Source organism: Bison bison, unplaced genomic scaffold (assembly GCF_000754665.1).
Source record: "Bison bison bison isolate TAMUID 2011002044 unplaced genomic scaffold, Bison_UMD1.0 scf7180017864459, whole genome shotgun sequence".
Classification (NCBI taxonomy): domain Eukaryota; kingdom Metazoa; phylum Chordata; class Mammalia; order Artiodactyla; family Bovidae; genus Bison; species Bison bison.
The window spans coordinates 1,522,859-1,547,382 of NW_011495021.1; the positions used below are offsets into that span (position 1 = coordinate 1,522,859).

Genomic DNA, 24,524 nt, shown 5'->3' on the forward strand with positions numbered 1-24,524 from the left:
AATTTTCTGGAAGAGTTTGAGTAGGATAGGTGTTAGCTCTTCTCTAAATTTTTGGTAGAATTCAGCTGTGGAGCCGTCTGGACCTGGGCTTTTGTTTGCTGGAAGATTTTTGATTACAGTTTCAATTTCTGTGCCTGTGATGGGTCTGTTAAGATTTTCTATTTCTTCCTCGTTCAGTTTTGGAAAGTTGTACTTTTCTAAGAATTTGTCCATTTCTTCCACGTTGTCCATTTTATTGGCATATAATTGCTGATAGTAGTCTCTTATGATCCTTTGTATTTCTGTGTTGTCTGTTGTGATCTCTCCATTTTCATTTCTAATTTTATTGATTTGATTTTTTTCCCTTTGTTTCTTAATGAGTCTGGCTAATGGTTTGTCAATCTTAATGAGCTATTTGGACACCTTTATGCAGCAGCCTGAATGAGTGACTGCATTTTCTTCACAACCTTAAGTTATCGAGTACACAAGAAAGCCAGACACCTACATGAAAGTCAGATTGCCTCCTTGTACCCAAGAAAGGCTGTTTGATTTATTAAATGCCATCTCCGTAACATACGGAAAACAATCTCTTCATTTCTGCTATTTCAGAAAGAAAATCGTAATAGCTAAAGATTATCAGTTTAGTTCCAATTTTTCCAGTCACATACGCTGAGTTTGTAGGGCAGAACACTTTCTGTCCGGATCACTAATTTATTATCTTTGCCTGCGTGTGTGTGTGCTTACTTGTGTCTTGACTCTTTGCGACCCCATGGACAGCAGCCCACCAGACTCCTCTGTCCATGGGGTTTTCCAGGCAAGAACACTGGAGTGGGTTGCCATTTCCTTCTCCAGGGAATATTCTCAACCCAGGGATCAAACCCACATCTCCTGCATCATTGCAGGTGGATTCTTTACTGCTTGAGCAATTGGGGAATCCCATCATCTTGCCTAAATGGTATCTAACACATAGGAGAGATTCCTTAAATATTTGCTGAATCAAAGAACACAGGAACATTTATCATGTCTTTGGAATAAAACATCATTATCATTTTCTCTATTCTTACAGAGACAATTCTGAGATCTATGGGAAAATTCATCCTAATATCTTATGTATTCCCAATGAAACATGCTGATTTTAATCTTATTAAAATATTATCTGCCCAGTCACTGAGTTTTTAGTAACATATTATATACCATTTATAATAAATCAATAGTATCTGTGCTAATTTATAATAAACAGGAATGCCTGCATTGTGCAATATTCAAAGTATTAAAAGAACAAGTAATTTTAATATATTCACAATTGTGTCTCTTAAAAAGTCCTGACCGAGAATCAAAAAATCCATCTTTGGTTCCCACACATGCCCATGAGACACTTCCTTCTCTTCCACTGAATGATATACCTAGCAGCAAAGAGGAAAATGAACCCATGTTTTATAGCTAACTAGAAAGCATTAATATATATTTTCTTACATATAATTAGAACTGCTATTTTCGTTTTTATTGTAAGGCTGCAAAACTCAAGTATAATTCTCCTACATCATTTCATCTTCCAATAGAGGTATAATTCACAGAAATTCAAATCTTTCAGTTTTAGTTAATATGTGTCATGTTGATCCTCTTTGCCTGATTTTTCTTTTTCTCCTTTGCCATCCCTTCCAATTTCTCACTTATTCCCACTTTTCATTCCTTATTTTCCTTCCACCTTGTTTTTCCTTCAGCAAATCTCTTTCTTTAGTTCCCTTTCTATAAAGCAAAAGCACAGGTTTTCCTATAAGGAAACAAGTAAAGAAAGCACAGAGCAGAATACAGAAGTAAAATTCAGAATCAGAAAGTACTTGCAAATCAATATAGTCAGAGATTTTCCAGTTCTTCCAAATATTGGCAATGCTTGAATAACAGAATACCAATAAACAAAAAAGTCTTGATTTGGTAAATGGTACTTTTTAACAGAAAATAAACATATGAATATATTGACTAAATAAATAATTATGTTTCTAATGATAAGTGAAACATAAATCAAATAAGCAGATATAGTTAAGAAAATAATGACCTGTTATACATTTGTTCAAATGGCAATTTTATTAATCCTCTGGAAATGACTAAAGAATGCAGATTTTTACTTCAATCACCAATGCTAATATATTCTTTTGAAATTTAGTAAGATCCTCTATTTTTACAACTTCCCAAATACAAAGAAATCATTCTTGATGTCAGTGGTTAATGAGAAAATAACCACATCAATAATCTAATGTGCAAATTAATTTTAAAACCATGAGCTTTTGGAAGGCCACAATTTACCTACAGCTCCTCATACTTCCTAATGATTAATTATATAATTTCCTCTAAAGTACAGAGATGAAGTATATAAGCAATAAAAATTAATTACTTTAAATTACTTTATAATTTACTTTTAAAATATTTATTTTCTACTAGAAATGCATATGTCATATATTGTTATATATTTTACATATACCTTATATGATGTTGCAGTCCTTTTTAAAATAATTATATATAGATAGTGGTTATCCATTTAATTTTTTCATTTCTTTCTTTTAAATAATTTGCAAAGTCTCAAAGCCTGGTGGGCTGCCGTCTATGGGGTTGCAGAGAGTCGGACATGACTGAAGCAACTTAGCAGCAGCAGCAAAGATACATGATGAGCCAGATGAGTCTGAAATATAGTCATTACTGGGTAATTTTTAAAAAAGATTAACCTACCTTGCCAATAAAAACTGCCAGGACCACCAAGAAGTACTCTGTCAGCCTAGATTAAATCAAACAAAAAGATATATATTTTAAAACAGATAGCTTTAAAAACTGAGAGCAATATAATAAACATAAAAGCTACACATTCATGTATATATGACATATATATGCATATACATTAAAGCAAACAAAATCATAAATCTTAAACCCAGCTGATTCCATAATTTTCACTGTACCTTTTCTAAAACACAATACAATAACTATTAAAAAGGAGGCCTATATTCATTTAATATATGAAAATATACAAATACATATATACATACAGATTCTGTAGATCTTGACTGCTTCACATACTTGGTATGAAGTACTGTCAGCAAAGTATTATTAGTTACAGTAAGAAAAAAAGTCACTCCTTAATTTTGTTTATTACATTTGTGACTACACTGACAAATTTCCTTTCTAATAATCATTAAATTTTTTTTAAGCTAAAGCAAAATTTGTAGTGTCATGTAGATCTAAACAGGAGTGAGGTTTGAGGGTACATTTTTCAGGGTATGTTATGTATACAAATTACACTTGACTAACATTTCTTGTATCTGTAATAATTTACAAGTATCTAATTCAAGATAGTGTTTTGAGCATATTTTAAAAATTTCTTCTCGCTGGAGAAAAGAGAAAAACTTTCTCCAAATACACATACAGCCTTTGAAGCTTTCAACAATCTCCTGCCTTGGCTATGTAAAAGATATTTCTAAGTTGTCTGCTTTAAAATGACACCACTTTTCAGAAATGAGTTGAAGACAGCAGTTAATTTAGCAAAGACTATTCATGGTATGGGAATATTTCTGGGGTTATAGTTGTATTGGTTTAAGTACAGAAACTATGAACACTTCTTGTTTTAATACATCTATTTGAAAATACATCATCCAAGTTGAAACCTTTTATGTATTAATACACTTTACCTCTCTTTGTTCTGCTTCCTTAAATTTTAAATTATGAGTAATTATGAAAAAATTTTGAATTATGAGTTTCAAATTGAGTGAATTAAAATTAACTGCTTGATAAGGAGAGTTAACTAAAATTATTAGTACCTAATATTTAAGATTAAAAATATAAATTTATAAAAATAAGAAAATGCTTTATTAGTTTCTCTGAACCATGATTATAGTTTCTGTGCTTTTAGTAAATTTAAGGTACTTTTGCTTACATTTTCTAAGTCATATTAAGTTTTCTAAGAAAGCTCTACTTTTAATCAAGCAATGTGTTTTTGAGACTTCTCTAGGAGTAATTAATTTTCTCAATTTGTTATTCAAAATGCTCATATATCCCACAAAAAACCACAGAAAGACAAAAGTAAATTATATAAAATACTTAAGAAAAATTTCCTTTGAAAATATACATGGAATTCTTATTTTTAAAAAAATGATGAAAAATTATCAACTCTAGAGAGCATATCAGCTTAGTTAAAAATACATAAAGCCCTATATATGAGATTTCTTACAGTAATTAAACTTCTTCATCTTTATTTATTGCCTATGGGCACATAATAGATGCCAAACATGCATGTTTTTCAACTTTTATTAACTAAACCCTGATTTGTAAAAAACTCCCATTGATAGCTTTTATGAAAACTCAATTTCAGGCAAAAATAGAAAGCTTTACTATAACAGTCTGTAAATCTATCCAACTGGAAGTTTTAATATTAAGTCATAATTGCTGTCTATCTTCTGCTAAGGAGATTTTCTACTATTTTCCATTCCCTTTTTGATGAATATTTCAAATAAGCAACGTCTCCTAGGGAGAGAACAGTATCAAGCAAAGGATATCAAATGCATGGGTAATTTTTATTAGATGTTTCCATAAAACAGGTAATAGTTACAGAGAATACGAAGTATTATCCAGTAATTTTTAACCATGGTTTAGATAACAAGGTAGATCTGAATCTCATTCAGTCTTAAATGAGAACTTACTTTAGTAAAATCAATGCTGAATCCTCCTTGACAAAATCCCTGTCCATCAGCATCAATATTTTCTAAAATAAAAAGATTGGAAATATACACAAACCCAAAAACAAACAAATAACACAAAACAAAACATGAGAAAAATCTGATATCACTGTAAGATAATGTACTAGTCTCGGAGAGTGTTCATTCATTCAGGTTCTTAATGGGTTATTAACACATTCTTAAAAAGTTAGTATGCATGTTTATCAACACCCATTCATCAGAAATGGCAACACAGAGAGATGAAAGTAACTAGACCAGTCAGCAAGGGGCAGAAAGATCATCTAAGATAGTGGATTTCAAACTTTATTTTTATACAGAAAGATTACAGTTTATATCATAGCTCACACAACCCAACATACACGCATTGTATTTCATTCCATCTTTTAAAAAACTGGTTATGACCCATTCTTTGATTTCATTTAACAATGATGAGTCATGATCTTTGAGTTAAAAACTCCAATCTGAAATTTCTAATTCTTACTATTATTCCCCTACAGTTGCTAGGTCTTTGCTAAGTTATTATGAAGACTAATAAGCAGATACCTGCATTCCAATACATTTATAGCCAACAACAACAACAAATCTGAAAAAAACATAGTTCAGAATTTAGGGAGATGGCCTAGTTGAATTTTCTGCAGAGAGCAAAATATACCCTGAAAACACATTTAGAAAGCCAAGTTTTTAAAACATGACACTTTTAAGTATATTCCAAATGATGACAGACTCAACTGTTTTACTCTTTCACAATTACCCCTTTTCCCATAGTTCTCACAAAAGGGGACAATTAGCCAATTAATTTAAATTAGCTCTAATCACTAGTAATACTGTACCTAGAATAGAGGTAACAGTGAGCAAGTCTTTTCCTTGTTTTATTTTGAGGATAGTAAGAGCAATGAAAAACAGCTACTCTTTAGTCATCAAGGAATTATTGTAGTCAATGCCACAATATCTAAATAATTATGATATAATATTCCTGTATTTGCCACCCAAATACAGTAACCAAAAATACCTACTTTCAGTCATAAGGACAACTGGCAAGAATTTTTGTCAAATACTCCCATCAGAATTTTTGAACCCATTTTTAAAACCTGGGAACTGCCCTAAGATTACGCACTTAATATCTAAATTTAGAAATTTTTTTAGAAAATAGCCTCAAGAGTATAATGCTCCCCCAATGTAAATTTTTCTAACCAAGAGGGAATGGGAAAATGTAGGGCTGGGGTTTCCAGCGTCTAGTGAATCATAGTAAGGAATTCTGCTCTGACCTCAAGTCAGCCTTTTATTTCCTTTATTCGAGTTGCATCTGGGGAACTCTTTTAAGCTATTTATAAAGACATCCTTTTTCGATTATCTTACTGTACAGTTATCTACTTTATTTGGTTTCCCCGAACATCCAACTAGAAAACATTACTGTCTTTTAAAAATGTAACAGGTACATATTAAACAGTGCAAATGTAAAGAATTTTCTGTTGACTATAACCTATTTCAGGGAAGGCTTTTGTTTTTATTTGTATGGACAGTTAATATTTTTCCTAATTGTTAAGCCTGACAATATTATATTTAATGTTACTGATCGTGATAGTAAGAGCAGCTAGTGTTTATCAAGCCCTTACTGTGAGTCCGGTACTGTACTAAAGCACTTAAATTCTTTTCAAATTTACACAGCAAAATTCTATGAGAATAACAGTAGCCCTATTCTATGAGAGATAGTATTATTAGTCACCACTTACATCTAAGGAAATTAAGGCTCACAGAAATTAAGGAATTTAACCATGGCAAACCTGCTAGTAAATAAAAGAGAGTGGATCTGAGGTGAAGAGTGCCTATACGATTAAGGCTGCAGTATCTCAAACCAGCAGTGTATCTGTAATTCCCCAAGCAACCATCAAGGGGAAGAAAAGAAAACTAGAAATGATACCTGAGAAAAATCTATGTGCAAATAATATTATCATCAGAAAGTAGAAAGAACAAAGACTCAGTCTGAGCCTGAAGCTGAAAGACTATTTAAATCATATGATTTGTGGTTCAGGCACTTTTAGAACAGAAAGACATTCAGCCTTTTGTGCAATGCCCAAGAACGGGCATAGATATAATAATGAAAAGCCAAAAGCAAACATAATCAGTAATAAGGTAAATTTTTACAGAGAGTAAAGTTCCATAAATTCACATAGGTCAAAATAAAAACGAAAGCAAATAAACAAACAAATGAACAACAACAAACCCACAAACTACCACCACACCAAAACAAGCAGTTATCAAGAAGTTGGCAGTGTAGCCCTACAAAACTGGCATTCCCATGTAAAATCAGTCATAGGGCTAGCTTACATAATTTATTGAAGTACGAAGAAGCCATAAACTACAAAAATTGCCTCTGAAGTCTTTTGTCTAAATCAGTGTTTTATTAATGATCAATCACCCACGACTGTAGACAAGCAGGTTGTCGGCAGATAAGAATACAACCCAAGTTCTCAGATTCCCACTCTTGAGTGTGTTCCTCTGGGCCATTTGCCTTTTGTACTTTAGGCCTGCATGTAGCTTAATATTTTAAAGGTTGAGCCCAAAAGTACACACAATGATCAAGAGATACTGAAAGCCAGACTTACTAGGAAGAAGGCATTCACTTTGATTTTTTTTTTTTTTTTTTTTAGATTTTTCTCTGCTTTTTCTCATACTTGAGGTATTATTATCGGTAAAGGGCCAGGTAATAAATGTTTCAGGGGCTAGACAGCCTCTGTGGCAAGAATTCAACTCTCCCATTGTAGATATTAATAGCATGTGAACAAATGGGTGTGGTTATGTTCCAGTCAAACTTTATTTACAAAAACAGGCTCACAAGTCATAGTTTGCTGACCTGATTTGGATGTTAAATACTTTAGAAAGTAAGTTTAAAATGTCTGTGCTTAAACCAAATAAGTGAAGGCATTATGCAGCAGCTACATCATGCAAACAGTCTTAATCGTTTAAATACATGTTAAGAAAAGAACTGGTCATTAGCGAAGAGGCAAAATGACGAAAAATACTAGCCAAACATCGCAGTATATCCTCAAGGGACCATCATCATTAGAATGCTTGTTTTCAGAAGGTTTCTTGTCCTCTTACATCAGGAATTAATTCAAACCTGCACTTGTGAGAGCAGAATGTACTCTCTATAGAAAAGCTGTGCTTAGTACAAAGGCAGCTGAAATGGCAAACGTTTCCTATTGCTAGTAATACAGGGAAAAGGTTCCTCTGGAATAAGACAGACCCGGGTTTATATCCTCATTAGATCACTCAGCACCATAACATGCAGGAAAAAACCGTGACTTCAATTGTCTAGATCTTGGTTCCCACATGTATCGGAGGAGAATAAGGATGATTTTACAGGTGTGCCCACCACACAAACAGTAAGTTACAAGTATGGCACACAATGGTTAGTTCATCCTTGAGAGCTACAAAATTATCTTTTCATAATAGGAATATTTTTGCAATACAAAAATTAAAAACACAAATTTAGTCCTCCCATTTTCCACACGCCACCAGAGAACAGTACCGTGACCAAAACACCGACAAAAGGTGGCAACACAGATGGCGTCAGGAACTGGGCATAAAGCTGCCCGTTCCCTCCATCCTGCGCACTGTGCGCCTCCTGCCCTCCCAGAGTAAACGACGTGGTTCCACGTACATATCATTCTTTTCATGTTTGCCTCCCACTTACAGAAGTAGGAGCAAGGCAGTAGGCCAAGAAAACAAGCATTTAGCAAAATGATTTGCAGTTTCTCAGAGGTTCAACTGCTTAGAATTTTGAAGACTAAGTTGATCCTTTGACCTGATGTCCGAAGTCGCCTGACGAGGAAAAAAGAGTCCAGCAATAAGAATCTTACATGTTGTGCCTTTGTTATTAACTTTCTCTACTACACTACCTAGTCACCAGTGAAGCAGAAAGAGTAAAGGCCTAAAAAGTGCTCCAGGTATAAACACCATACTGCATTTCAGTAAGAGATTTTTATGTTTCTGATATGGAGATCTGGGGTGGTGGCCAACTCAACGATGGTGGAGAAGCTAAAGCACTGCAGTCTCCAGGAAGGAAAGAACATACAGCGTTTGGAAAGCATAATTAAAATTATAAATGCTCAAAGTCATCTTTAGTCACAATATAAATTTCACTGGAAATTTCAAATAATATTAGAGAACAGGGTGAGATCTTTTAGATCATCAAGAAGAGTGAGTCTAGTTAACAGACTGACAAAGAGACTGATTAAAGCAAGGAAATTCACACTCTGACTCCTGAGCGCAATGTTCTATCTTCCTATAAAAAATCTGGCTTCTTAAGATATAATTTTTTTTTAACTTTTAACACCATTATTAATATAAAGCTGTGAGCTCTCAAACTTTGGTTTCCATCAGAATTACCTCGTAGAGTTTGTTAAAAATGCAGGTAGCCAGGCCTGATCTAGACCTGCTGAATCAGAATCATTAGCTGTGGGGCCTGCATCTCTGATAAAGTTCAAGAGAGCACCTTTTGACTAATAGTGACTAAAAATGCAGGTTTCCAAAATCAAATGTTAATTGTTACTGACCAAGGAAAAGGAAAACAACAGTTCTTAGGAAGAAAAGATAAGCCTTTGACTGTTTTTTGACATTTCTTTACATTAATAAAACTGCTTTCATTTTGCTCTCTCAAACATCATGGTATGTCTACAAATTTTAACACATACACACACACACATTTTTAACAGCCTAGGCTTCCCAATCCTCTTGGTAAAAGCTAGTACAACTTCCAACACATACTTGATCTGCATGGAGCATACTCAACAGTCTTTGTTCCGTCCTGAAGAAAGCATGTTCCCACAGGCTCTCTTTCCTGCTTCATCTCAGTCCTCCAGTGATACAGTGGGGCACAGGCCTGGAATCAAAGGGGGGAGTCCATGCATAAACATTTTCTGAAAAAAATTAGTGTTTCAGACAATATATAACATCTTTTTATAAGCATTAACAAAAATTAATCAAACCTATACTCTTAAATTCCTTATCATAGTAGTGGATAAGATTTTTATAAGTACTCTTCTCACATGCTTCTAAAGGCCGTATATGTAGTCTAGGTTTTGATTTTGTTTTTTTCCCAAAATAGTTAGCAAAATCATTATTCCATGCAGTACCTTTTTGATTTTAGGTACAGGTCACAGACCAACTCAATACTTTAACTAAATAATATATCTCTAACCTATAAAACAAATAATTTATCAAATAAGGGAGTAAAAGAATTTGCAGCACTTATTTTACTTACTTTTCAAATAGACTACGACCTTTTTGCTTTCAGGGCTATAGATTTCAACACTACGTATAAGTGGTAGAACCAATGTTTGAATAGCATAGTAATCTACCAAAGTATAACAATTCAATTTGCTGGAAAAAAAAAATCAATAAATTTTCTATAATATCCTTTGAAGCAAAACATTTTAAAACAAACACCGCAAACAATGCTGAGCTATATTTACCCGAAAAACTGGAAGTAAGCAATTGTACTACTTCTCTACGTGTACCTGACTTCCAGGGTGGAGTATTACCACTTCTGCGTATTCTTGCTTGCCTCTACCTCTTTCTGCCCAGAATGCCACTACTCTCAACTCCTCCCCTCACCTCTAACTGCAATTTGACACATTCCTAAGCGCCACTGAAATATTACTTCCTAAATAAACCCTTCCTTGATGCCCCACAATCCAATGGGAAAGAAAGAAAATACTAAATACTATGCAGCTAATTAAAATAGGGAAGGGCTGTCTGAGGAAATGAAAGTAGAGCTGAAATCAGACTGACAAGGAGCCAGCTCAAGTGAAAAGCAGTAAGTTACACATAAGATAAGCAGAGGGACAAACACTAAGGAACTAACTGAAATGACTTGGTATGGAAGGAATCAAAAAATTAGTGTACTACACATGTAAGATGGAGTGAGATGCTGGCAGAGAGACAGCAGCCAGTGACTGGACTATGAAGATGCTGATAAAAGCAAGGATGAACAGATTTTTTTTCTGAGAGTGATGAAAAGCTGCTTAATTGTTTGAATCAGGAAGGTGAAATGCTCTGGTTCACTCTGGTCCCTCTATAAAGAACATGTTGTAGCTGGGGCAAGAGAGGAAGCAGAGAGGTGACAGGTGCTACTACACTGGCCCAGGAGAGTAATGATGGGGGCTTGGCACAGGACAGAAATAGTGGAGATGATGATTTATTGAGGGGTGGAATCCTGGAAGCTGAAGGCAGAACTGACTGGGGTTGCTGAGGAATGGCGTAGAGTCATGCTTTTAAGATGAGGATGTTTTATATGGAAATAGTTACTTCCCTGGTTTTTCCTTTATGATAGAGGGTAAGACTTCTATTTTGGTTCACATTTATTTTGAGTAATAATGAGATATCTAAATGGAAATGCCAAATTGGCAGTTTGGAAATACAAGTTGAAAGATACAAGAACAATTAAGAGCTGGAGATGTAGATTTGCGGATTATGATATACAGATTGTATTCACAGTCACAGGATAGGTTAGGAGCTGCTAGATAAAAGGTACAGTTCAAGAAAATAGGAGCCCAGACCAAAGCTCAGACACCCCAACATTTAGAAAATAAGCAGAAGTAGAGCTACTAAAGGTGATGGAAAAGGAGCAAGTGGTAAGGGAGGAAACTGGAAGAGTACAGTCCCAGGAGCCAAGGAAAGAAAAGTATTTCAAAAAGTGTGGCTCAAGTGACCTTGCTGAATAGTGTTGAGGGGCCAAGAAAAATATTCTTGACCTGAAAGTCAAAAGTGACCTTGCCCATGCCTACCTGAGCCAGACAGGAAGGGCTGGGAAGAGGAAGGAAAGTGAGAAAGTGGAGACAGTTACTACAGAAAACATTTCAACAAGTCTTCAAAAAGATGAGCAAAGGAAGGAGACTATAGCAAAGAGGAAGATGAGGCAAAGGTAAGGGTGTTTTATTCGTAAGGAAAGGAGGTACTAGGGCATTTGAGTAATCAAAGCCACACTGTTCATAAACCTTGCTGGAGAGAAACAAATTCCCAGGGAACTACCAAATGGGGCAGAAAAAATGTCCAATGTAGGAATGACAGTGAAAGTAGCAAAAGCCAAGTCTATGAAGGGTGAAAGAGAAGGTATCCTTAGAAGGGGTTCAGTTCAGTTCAGGCGCTCAGTTGTGTCCGACTCTTTGCAACCCCATGAACCACAGCACGCCAGGCCTCCCTGTCCATCACCAACTCCAGGAGTCCACCCAAACCCATGTCCATAGAGTCAGTGATGCCATCCAGCCATCTCATCCTCTGTCATCCCCTTTGCCTCCTACCCTCAATCTTTCCCGGCATCAGGGTCTTTTCCAATGAGTCAGCTCTTCGCATGAGGTGGCCAAAGTATTAGAGTTTCAGCTTCAATAGCAGTCCTTCCAATGAACACCCACGACTGATCTCCTTTAGGATGGACTGGTTGGATCTCCTTGCAGTCCAAGGGACTCTCAAGAGTCTTCTCCAACACCACAGTTTAAAAGCAACAATTCTTCAGTGCTCAGCCTTCTTTATAGTCCAACTCTCACATCCATACATGACTACTGGAAAAACCATAGCCTTGACTAGATGGACCTTTGTGTACAAAGTAATTAGAGCTATGTTATCGGAATAGACTCTGTGCCCCTGAGCACACTGAATTTTACTATCAGCTTTCAAACACAAAACTTCCTGTGTTTTCACATAAATTGACTAAATTTAACCTGTGAGTAAAAGCGTAAAACTTACCAAAATTTTATCCTGTTTTGACCTCACAGATGCTCCAAACCACTGATGAGACTTAAACTCCAATGGATCATCCTTGGCATAATCTCTGTTGCCTAAAATAAAATAAAATAAAATTTAAAACTTTTTTTAAAAGCATGAGGGTGAGAATCAAAATATGCTTTCTTTGTATAACAGTTTATTTCAACTCAGTGAGGTTTACAAATAGCATGCCTCTGATTAATCAAATTTGGCTACTTATTTCATACACTTTAAAACATTATATACTTTATACTTTCAACTAGTCAGAAAAATAAAATGCAAGATGACTTGGAAGTATATCAGATTTGTTACTTGCCCTATCAATGATCATAATATAGATGTGTAAAAGTCACAATAAGTGAAATTTTCCAGTTGCTTAATTATAAGATAATTAACTATTAAATACCTTTTGTATTCCCCAAAGTTCCTTCTGTAGCATAAAGATATTTCTAAAAATAGAAAGCTATGAAACACCTTTATAGAACACCAGCAGTTAAAGACTAAAGTAAAAGACGAAGATCTTGCAAATGACATTATACCATGAGTCAGAGTCCAGGAGACATTATTTGGCTGGTAGGAAAAAGAACTAGATTTGGCACACTACATGCAAACATTTATTTTTCAGCCTACATTATTGAAAAAATTATTTCCAGTATACCAAGTACTCGTAAAGCACTATAGATTTTAAAAGAAAAAGATAAAAATATTTTCTACAAGAAAGTTCTTGATCGGCTCAATGAAAAAGAAATTACAGAAATAAATCCATAAACTATTAGGAGAGACTATTCTTAAAGACTAGTCTGTTCCTCTTAAAATCTACTTATAATAATCATTCCTTATAAACAGATATTTCAATAACTATACTGGAGAGATATATCAGACCAGTGTCAGCTTTAAGAATGCCAGCCAATATGTAAATATCATCAGGAGGTTTGATTAAATCTATTCTCTAAATCTCAACCTTCTAAGATAGTGCTTATGGTTATTCAATTCCATTTTGAGGACTTTTAAGATCAACTGAAGAATTATAAATAATTAATGATCATTTCAATAATGCCAGACATTTCATAGGCAAGATGAAGGACATATTAGCTATACAATTCTTTTAACTTTTTTGTTGTTTTTGCAAAAAAAAAATAAATAATTTGAATTGTCACTCTCCAAAGTCCTCTGCTGCTGCTGCTGCTAAGTCGCTTCAGTCGTGTCCGAATCTGTGCGACCCCAGAGACGGCAGCCCACCAGGCCCCACAGTCTCTAGGATTCTCCAGGAAAGAACACTGGAGTGGGTTGCCATTTCCTCCTCCAATGCATGAAAGTGAAAAGTGAAGTCGCCCAGTCATGTCAGACTCTTAGCGACCCAATGGACTGCAGCCTACCAGGCTCCTCCGTCCATGGGATTTTCTAGGCAAGAGTACTGGAGTGAGTTGCCATTGCCTTCTCCGCCAAAGTCCTCTATCTGTAGTGTAAACACCACTCACTTTTGTCAGTGGTCACAAAGCACCTTTTTATTGGTAAAGGGAGGGAGGAAGGATGAATGAACTAACTAATATATGCCTTTTACCAAGAAAATCCAGGTTTCCCAAAAGTGGTTGGCTTGCCTTTGATGCTGATGCTCACATGCTGACCTCACTGGCAATAAGACACATCAGTGACCTAAAGGTCCCCCAACAGTCCATGTGCTCCCTTACATTTCCCATCCTCCCAGTTAGGTTAAAGCCACACAACTCATTTTAATCAATAAGTTAAGTGCAGAAGTGGCATGTGTTCCTTCTAGCTCAAGTCAGTTAAGAGTGGATATGACTTCAGCAGTCATCAAGTAAATGCAAATCAAAACTACAATAAGGTGTCATCTCATACCAGTTAAGAAGGCTATTATCAGATGTGGAGAAAAGGGAACCCTGATACACTGCTGGTTGGCAATGTAAATTGGTCCAGCCATTATGGAAAATGGTATGGAGGCTACATAAGAAATTAAAGATAGGACTATTATTGTATGATCTGGCAATTCCACTCTAGGAATATACCTGAAGGAAATATACCACTATCTTAAGGCAAAATCTGTACTCCCTTGTCACTGAAGTATCATTAACAACAGTCAAGACATAGAAGCAACTTAAATGTCGATGGTTGAATGAACTAAAAAAAAAAAGGAAATACAGTCTATAATTAAAATGGAATATTGTTCAACCTTAAGAAAAAAAAATCCTTCCATGTCCACCAATATGGTTGGATCTAGGAGGCATTATGTTACGGGAAATAAGCCAGACACAGAAAAACAAATGCTTCATTGTATCACTTATATGTTAAATCTCAAATTGTCATTTCATTTTAAAAAACAAGGCAAAACAAAAACAGTGGATATAAATTCTCCATGTTTTTTTCCTCCCATCTATGAAACTGAAAACAATAGATGGTGTGGAATTCCTTAACGAAAGAAGCCATAGTTCAAGTTTCCAAACCATCAAAAACAGCCAAATGATCAATACAAATAGATGACATGAGCAAGAACTTATCCTTTTTTAAGTGAGTAAGATCTGGGTATTTGTTTTAAGGGGAAAAAAAAATGTTGTTATTGCAGTACAGCCTAGCACAGTTTGAGCAACATATATTCTAAAAACAAAACGCTAAAAATGGCCTAACCTACAACTGCAATGAGGCTTTGCCCTTGGAAGAACTGGATTCAATTAATAGTTTTTTCTAGGATTTTAGCCATTAAATGTATGATTACAAGCTATGTAATAGGATTTTTTAAAAATCCACTGCAAGCTGAGTTCTCTCACTGGCTTTCTATTCTATTCTTTTCTGCAAAGGAAATAAAGGCATCGCCCCTCCCTGACATTACTGAGAAATACAGTATGAAACTGAAACAGCTGGTGCCTGGAGGGATACACTTCCAGTCACCATCACCTGATAAACTTAGGTAAGCTTAGCCTGAGGGAACTGACGTTATGGACTTATGTATCTGAACAGAAGGTACAGCATTATCACAATTGCTGCCTTCTACTTCTGCTTTCATTTAAAACAGCCTTTTCAGCAAGACCCTAAAGATATCCAAGCAGAAGCACAATTTTTCTGTATTTCTGTATTTTGTTCTTTCATGAACCAAAGTACCACACTGGAGAGGTGCAACTCAAATTAATTCAAATTATGGCTCTATACAGTTCCTCATACTCTAATAAAACTTCAATTAAAAAAAAAATGCAGACCCAACATCACTATATTTTTGCAAATATAAGTATTCCTGCCTAAAGATATCTGGTATAGCTTCCTCAAAAATGTCAATGTCATAAAAGACAAAAGAAAAATAGTAAGATTCAAGATTAAAAGAGAACAATGAGACATGGCAACCCAATGCAAGATATGATCCTTGACTGACTCTTTTGTCTGAAGAAATTTTTCAAGTTACATAGGACTTTATTCGGAGAAGGCAATGGCACCCCACTCCAGTACTCCTGCCTGGAAAATCCCATGGACAGAGGAGCCTGGTAGGCTGCAGTCCATGGAATCGTTGAGGGTCGTACATGAACGAACGACTTCACTTTCACTTTTCACTTTCATGCATTGGAGAAGGAAATGGCAACCCACTCCAGTGTTCTTGCCTAGAGAATCCCAGGGACGGGGGAGCCTGGTGGGCGGCCGTCTATGGGGTCACAGAGAGTCGGACACGACTGAAGCGACTTAGCAGCAGCAGCAGCAGGACTTTATTAGATACCGTATTGTAATAATGACACATGTCTAGTCTGTGATGATGACAGTGCTGTGGTTATAAAAGGGAAGGTCCTAGTTATGGGGAACTATCTGCCATAGGAAGTATTCTGGGGGTAAAGTTCCACAATGTCTGCAAGAATACTTGAATCTAGGTGAAGGGGATACTGTTCATTACATTACAGTTTCAAATTTTCTGTAAGTTTAAAATTTTGCAAAATAAAAGTACAGCAGTCAGCAAGTACAAATTGTATGTACTATAGGCCAGCAACAGAATATCTTTTATTTCCACTCTTTATCATATTTACTCTGGGCTTCCCAGGTGGTGCTAATGGTAAGGAATCCACAGGCTAACACAGGAGACTTAACTGAAGCAGCTGGATCCCTGGGTTGCGAAGCTACCCTGGAGGAGGAAATGGCAACCCACTCCAGTGTTCTTGCCTGGAAAACTCCACGGACAGAAGAGCCTGGTAGGCTACAGTCCATGGACTCGCCAAGAATTGGACACGACCGACCACAAACATATACACACACACACACACACATACACCACACATTTACTCTAATAATACCATTAAAAGTATTATAAAACAAATGAAAAAAATAAATATGAAATGAAATAAAGCCATATGCAAAGACAAATCTAAAGACTACAATCCTACCATGAAGAAACAAAACAGCCTCTGCTTACATTTTGGTATCTATCCTAAACATCTGTTTTAGGAATACATGCATATTCTTTTATGTAAAATAGATATTTTAAGCCAGTATTTAAAAAACACTCAGAGAACAAGATGGCAGAGGAGTAGGTGGATGTGGGGTACATCTCTCTCCACAGATGCATCAGGAATACACGTTCAGACACAGAAGTGCACACAGAACATCAGCTGAGAGCGGACAGGAGTACCTGACAAGCAGAAAAGAACATATAGACCCAGGCAAAACTCGGTAGGATGAAGGAACTAGGTGGGAAACAGGAGTGTTAGTAGGACTGGACCTGCCCTCGGCGGGTAGGGGAAAGAGCAGGGGTCCGATCCCCACATCAGGGCAATTGTCTGAGTCAGAGGAGACACATTTAAGGCTGAGAATGAAACAGCTGATCTGTGGCAGCCTAAATGGACGGAAAATAAGACAGTCCTTGCCACAGCCATACATATCCCGGACAAGGACATATATCCCCTGGAAGGCGCAGTGGCTGGCAGCTGGAGTTTAGGGATTGCAGAGCAATCCCAGGGCAAGAGCTGTCATTGACTGCAGAGAGATGGATTGACGGGATGTGAGGGAAGAGATCGTGGTGGGAAATGCCTGTGGAGGAAAGCCAGGCATCCATGGAAGCAAGGTGACACTGCTGAGTCACACGTAGGGAGTGAAGTCACTATAGCCTCTCTCCCCCTACACAACAGCATCAGCAGCTGAACAATACAGAGACTGGCCCATCAAACGCCTGATGCACTGAAACACAGCGCAGGACCCCACCCTGGGTGCCCCTTTAAGTGCCTGACCCGTGGATCTACAGAGTAGGACCCCAGTCGGGGGGGGGGGGCCCTTCTATGTGCCTGACGTGCCGAACAACAGAGGACCCCGGGCAAGGGAGCCCTCTAAGTGCCTGAACAGGCGGAGCAAGGGAAAAAGACTGGCCAAAGAGGCCTTCTGATCGCCAGCTACAAGAGGCTTGAAAAAGACTCTGATAGGGCCATAACTCCTTCAGTGGAAGCAGTCCCTGTCCCTACACACTTGGCACCACCAGGGTCCCTGCAAGCCAAGCAGCTATGCCACCTTCTTGCTCAACTCTCACTGGGGCAGAGCTGCCACAGGAAAAAAAAGTCTTGCATCTATGCTCACAGGGTTGCTTTGGTATTGTCTGACTCTTTGTGACCCTGTGGACTGCAGCATGCCAGGCTTCTCTGTCAGGAACGGGGGTTCTCCAGGCAAGAATATTGGGGCGTACTGGCCAATACTGGTTGCCATACCCTACTACAGCACCATATTTCCTGCTGCCCTAGCTGCCAACTCCCCTGAGTACCTGGTGCTGCCAGAACCCCTGATGCCCAAGCAGCTGTACCACCTCCACACCTGGCCCTTACAGGGGCAAATCCAAGACCTTCCAGGGCATCCTCAGGACCAAATTCCAGTGTACGACCCACATGCAGAGGTGGAAATAAAACCACAATTGAAACTCAGGGGCAGTGTGACTGAGGAAAAAGAACCAAAACCTTCCCACCAGCTGTACAAGCTGCAGATTAAATCCACTCAATCAACTAGGCAGGCTCTGTGTCTACGCAATATATAAAAGGTCATTGAGAGCTCCCACAAAAGAAAATGCACTAGTTCTGATAGCTGTGGACACTGGAGGCAAGAACACACAGGAGTAGGACCAGATTAGCATCTGAGCTGCCCCCACAGTAGGTCCAGAGGCCAGCAGAGTGTTGGAGGGCACCCTAGGGAGGTGAGGCGGACTGTGACTGCCAGCAGGGGAAAGCACTCTGGCAGCAGTGACTCAAGAAAAACATTTATTATTCTTATGTTTCAATTTGTTCTGTAGACTGTTTAGGATATTTTTTTTCCCTTTTTTCCCCTCCCTCTGTTGTACTTGCCAACTTTATTGGCACTATGAAATTAAGCTTTTGAGCTTTTTTTTTCCTCAGTCACATTTTTTATTGTTGTGATAGGCCTCTGCCTTTGCATTGGGCTTTTGCAGTTCTGGGGGGGTCTCCCTTTCCCTCCCCCCTTTTTTTTAGTTTTAATTTTTAATTTTTTAAACCTATTATTACTTTTTCTAAATTTATTCTCTTGTTTGCTTTTCCTACTCTTCTTTTCCCCTTGCACTTAATCTTTAATGTATACAAATCTTCTTTATATATCTCTATTTAACTTTGCATATCTATTCTTTCTTTCTTTTCTTTCTTTCCTTTCCTCTCAACATATTTGTTTTATTTTCATTGCTTTACTTCCCAATTGGCCCCTTGCTTTAGTTTTGTTATCCGATTTATGCCTTTCAGTTAATTTTGTCCTGGCAGATAAACATTTTGTTCGCCAGGCCAATCTATTGTACTTTATTTTTGTTGGACTGTTTTGATTTTGCTTATGGGTGGATATGTATATGTGTATATTCAGTCACACTTTTTATTATTGTTATAAACCTCTGCCTCTACGTTGGGCTTTTGCAGTTCTGTGGCGTTTTCCTTTTTTTTTCTTTCTTCTTCAGTTTTTTTCTTTTCTCTTTTTTGTAATTTTCATTTTTTTAAACCTATTTTCTCTTTTCTACATGTATTTCTTTGTTTGCCTATCTACTGTTCTCTTCCCCTTTCAGTTAATCTTTAATGTATATAAATCTTCTTCATCTACCTCTATTTAACTTTGCATATCTATTCTTTCTTCTCTTTAAGTTCCTCTCAACACATTGTTAGTTTTTTTTCATTGCTTTATTCCCCACTTGGCACCTTACTTTAATTTTGTTTTCCACTTTCTGCTTTAGCTAGTTTTGTTCTTAACTGGTAAACATAATTTCTTATTTCCTTTGTTCGCCGGAGCAATCAATTGTACTTCATTTTTGTTGGGCTGTTTTGACTTTGCTCATGGGTATATATGTATATGTGTATATCTCAGTATTTTAATTATTATTTGCCTGATTTTGGAACTGCCATTTGTCTGGGTTATCTTTGGTTTCTCGTTTGGGGTATTTGTTTTCATCTCACTCAATGATGTAACAAACCACGTGTGGAATCTTTGTTTCTGACCAGAGATCAAGCCCTGAGCTTTTGGAGTGGGAACAATGACTCCAAGACTACCAGACAACTACAAACGCGAGGGAGTATCAGATAGTGAGAACTCACACAAAGGACCACTTGCATATAGACCCAGCACCACCCACCCACCAGTAGGACCCTGTGCAGGACACCTCATCTAAACAACAAACAAAGCAAAAATGCAAACCCAGTCATCAGCAGACAGGACTGCCACCTCACCCAGTCTTGCCCATCAGAGGAAAAACGAACAAAAACTCAGCACAAATCTCACCCTACTGCACCAACCTTAGGAGGGCAGAAACCAAAACGAAGAAAGAATTCAACCTTGAAGCCTGGGAAAAGGAGACCTCAAACACAATAAGTTAAAAAAATAATGAAAAGGTAGAGAAATACAACACAAATGAAGGAATAAACTAGACACACAGAAGTCCAAATAAATGAAGAGAAAATACGCAAACTCCCTGAAAAAGAATTCAGGATAATGATAGTAAAGATGATCAAAAACCTTGAAAATAAAATGCAAGAATCAATTAACAAAGACCTAGAATTACTTAAAAATAAACATACAGAGACAACACAATTACTGAAATTAAAAATACTCTAGAAGGAATCAATAGCAGAATATCTGAAGAAGAAGAATGAATCAGTGAGCTGGAAGATAAAATGATGGAAATAACTTCTGAAGAGCAGAATAAAGTGAAACGAATGAAAAGAACTGAGGACAGTCTCAGAGACCTGTGGGACAAGATCAAACATTCAAATTATAGGGGTCCCAGAAGAAGAGAAAAAGAAAAGGTATGAGAAAATTTTTGAAGAGTTGAAAATTTCCCCAACATGGAAAAGGAAATAGTCAATCAAGTCCAAGAGGCGCAAATAATCCCATACAGGATAAACCCAAGGAGAAACTCGCCAAGACACATACTAATCAAACTAACAAAGACTAAACACAGAGAAAGAATATTAAAAGCAGCAAGGGAAAAGCGACAAGTAACACACAAGGGAAATCGCACACACTTAACAGCTGATCTTTCAGCAGAAGCTCTGCAGGCCAAAAAGGGAATGGCAGGATATACTTAAAGTACTGAAAGGGAAAAATCTACAACTAAGATCACTCTACCCAGCAAGGATCTCATTCAAAATTGATGGAGAAATCAAAAGCTTTTCAGACAAGCAAAAGTTAAGAGAGTTCAGTACCACAAAACCAGCTTTACAACAAATGTTAAAGGGATTTACATAGTCGAGAAATACAAGAAAAAAGATCTAAAAACCAACCCCAAATAATTAAGAAAATGACAATAGGAACATATATATCAATAATTACTTTAAATGTAAATGGATTAAATGTTCCAACCAAAAGACACAGACTGACTGAATGGATACAAAAACAAGACCTGTATATATGCTGTCTACAAGAAACCCACTTCAGACCTAAAGACACATACAGACTGAAAGTGAGAGGATGGAAAAATATATTCCATACAAATGGGAAGCAAAAGAAAGCTGGAGGAGCAATCCTCATATCAGACAAAATAGACCTTAAAATAAAGAAGATTACAAGAGATAAGGAAGGACCCTACATAATGATTAAGGGATCAATCCAAGAGGAAGACATAATAATTGTTATATCTGTGCAACCAACACTGGAGCACCTCAATACATAAGACAAACATATAAAACAAAAAAGACATAAATACATAAGACATAAAAGGAGAAATTGACAGTAACACAATAATAGTAGGAGACTAACACCCTACTCTCACAATGGACAGATCATCAAAACAGAAAATTAATAAGGAAATACAAGTCTTAAATGATACATTAGATGAGATGGATCTCATTGATATCTTCAGGACATTCCATTCAAATGCAGAAGAGTACACCTTCTCAAGTACAAATGGAACATTCTCCAGGATAGACCACATCTTGGGTCACAAATCAAACCTCAGTAAATTTAAGAATATTGAGATCATATCAAGCATCTTCTCTGACCACAACACTATGAGACTAGATATCAATTCCAAGAAAAAAACTGCAAGAAACACAAACACAAGCAGATTAAAAAACACATTTCTAAATAACAAACAGGTTGCTGAAGACATTAAACGGGAAATCAAAAAATTCTAGAAACAAATGACAATGAAAACACAACAACTGAAAACCTATGGGATGCAGCAAAAGCAGTCCTAAGTGGACAGTTTACAGCAATACAACCCTACCTCAAGAAACAAAAACATCAAATAGACAACCTAACTTTACACCTAAAACAACTATAAAAAGAAGAACAAAAAACCCCAAAATTTATAGAAGGAAAAAAATCATAAAGATCTGAACAGAAATAAATGAAAAAGAAATGAAAGAAACAATAGTAAAGATGAATAAAACTAAAAGCTGGTTCTTTGAGAAAATGAACATTGACAAACCACTAGCCAGACTCATCAAGAAAAAAAGTGAGAAGAATCAAATCAATAAAATTAGAAATGAAAAAGGAGAGGTTACAACAGACACTGCAGAAATACAAAGGATTATGAGAGACTATTATGAACAACTATACGGCAATAAAATGGATAACCTGGAAGAAATAGACAGATTCTTAGAAAAGTTCAATCTTTCATGACTGAACCAGGAAGAAACAGAAATTATGAACAACCCAATTACAAGCACTGAAATTGAAGCTGTGATCAAAAATCTCCCCCAAAACAAAAGCCCAGGACCAGATGGCTTCATAGGAGTATTCTACGAAACATTTAGAGAAGAGCTAATGCCTATCCTTCTAAAACTCTTTCAAAAAACTGCAGAGGAAGGAACACTTCCAAACTCATTCTACGAGGCCACCATCACCCTGATAACAAAACCAGACAAAGACAACACAAAAAAAGAAAACTGCAGGCCAGTATCACTGATGAACATACATGCAAAAATCCTCAACAAAATTTTAGCAAACAGAATTCAGCAACACATCAAAAAGCTCATACACCATGATCAAGTGGGTTTATTCCTGGGATACAAGGATTCTTCAATATATGCAAATCAACCAAGGTGATATACCACATTAACAAATTGAAAGATAAAAACCATATGATAATCTCAATAGATGCAGAAAAAGCCTTTGACAAAATTCAGCACCCATTTATGAACAAAACTCTTCAAACAATGGGCATAGAAGGAACCTACCTCAACCCAGTAAACGTCATATATGATGAGCCTACTGTAATTTTCTGTACACAGAAAATAAGACACTGATGAAAGAAATCAAAGATGACATAAACAGATGGAGAGCTATTCCATGTTCCTGGGTAGGAAGAATCAATATTGTGAAAATGACTAGGAATAAACTTACCTAAGGAGACAAATTTTCTGTACACAGAAAATAAGACACTGATGAAAGAAATCAAAGATGACATAAACAGATGGAGAGATATTCCATGTTCCTCGGTAGGAAGAATCAATATTGTGAAAATGACTATACTACCAAATGCAATCTACAAATTCAATGTGATCCCTATCAAATTACCAATGGCATTTTTCACAGAACTACAACAAAAAATTTCACAATTCATATGGAAACACAAAAGACCCCAAATAGCCAAAGCAGTCTTGAGAAAGAAGAATGGAGCAGGAGGAATCAACCTTCGGGATTTCAGATTATACTACAAAGCTACAGTCATCAAGACAGTATGATACCAGCACAAAAACAGAAATATAGACCAATGGAACAAAATCGCCCAGAATAACCCATGCACCTATGGGTACCTTATTTTTAACAAAGGAGGCAAGAATATACAATGAGACAAAGACAGCCTCTTCAATAAATGGTGCTGGGAAAACTGGATGGCTACAGGTAAAAGAGTGAAATTAGAACACTGACACCATACACAAAGATAAACTCAAAATCGATTAAAGACCTAAATGTAAGACCAGAAACTATAAAACTCTTAGAGGAAAAGATAGGCAGAACACTCTGCCTTGTTTTGATGACATAAATCAAAACAAGATCCTCTATGCCCCACCTCCTAGAGTAACAGAAATAAAAACAAAAGTAAACAAGTGGGATCTGATTAAACTTAAAAGCTTCTGCACAACAAAGGAAACTATAAGCAAGGTGAAAAGACAACCCTCAGAATAGGAGAAAATAATAGCAAATGAAACAACTGACAAAGGAGTAACTTCCAAAATATATAAGCAACCCATACAACTCAACACCAGAAAAACAAACAATCCAATCAAAAAGTGGGAAAAAGACCTAAACAGACATTTCTCCAAAGAAGACATACAGATGGCTAACAAACACATGAAAAGATGCTCAACATCATGAATTATTCAGTTCAGTTCAGTTCAGTCACTCAGTCGTGTCCGACTCTTTGCAACCCCATGAATTGCAGCACACCAGGCCTCCCTGTCCATCACCAACTCCCAGAGTTCACTCAGACTCCTGTCCATCGAGTCAGTGATGCCATCCAGCCATCTCATCCTCTGTCGTCCCCTTCTCCTCCTGCCCCCAATCCCTCCCAGCATCAGAGTCTTTTCCAATGAGTCAACTCTTCGCATCAGGTGGCCAAAGTACTGGAGTTTCAGCTTTAGCATCATTCCTTCCAAAGAAATCCCAGGGCTGATCTCCTTC

General features: G+C 36.8%; 1 protein-coding gene across 2 annotated transcripts in view; it reads right to left on the bottom strand.

Annotated features, from left to right (window-relative positions):
* Positions 1-24,524, bottom strand: part of ITGAV (integrin, alpha V) — a 108,616-nt gene that overhangs the window by 46,834 nt on the left and 37,258 nt on the right. For both annotated transcript variants that reach the window (XM_010859733.1, XM_010859732.1), the window contains exons 3-6: positions 12,438-12,529; positions 9,462-9,576; positions 4,659-4,720; positions 2,701-2,746 (exon numbers count right to left, since the gene is read on the bottom strand). In XM_010859733.1, the coding sequence (XP_010858035.1) occupies positions 2,701-2,746; positions 4,659-4,720; positions 9,462-9,576; positions 12,438-12,529 (315 nt within the window). The remainder of the gene's footprint in view (positions 1-2,700; positions 2,747-4,658; positions 4,721-9,461; positions 9,577-12,437; positions 12,530-24,524) is intronic.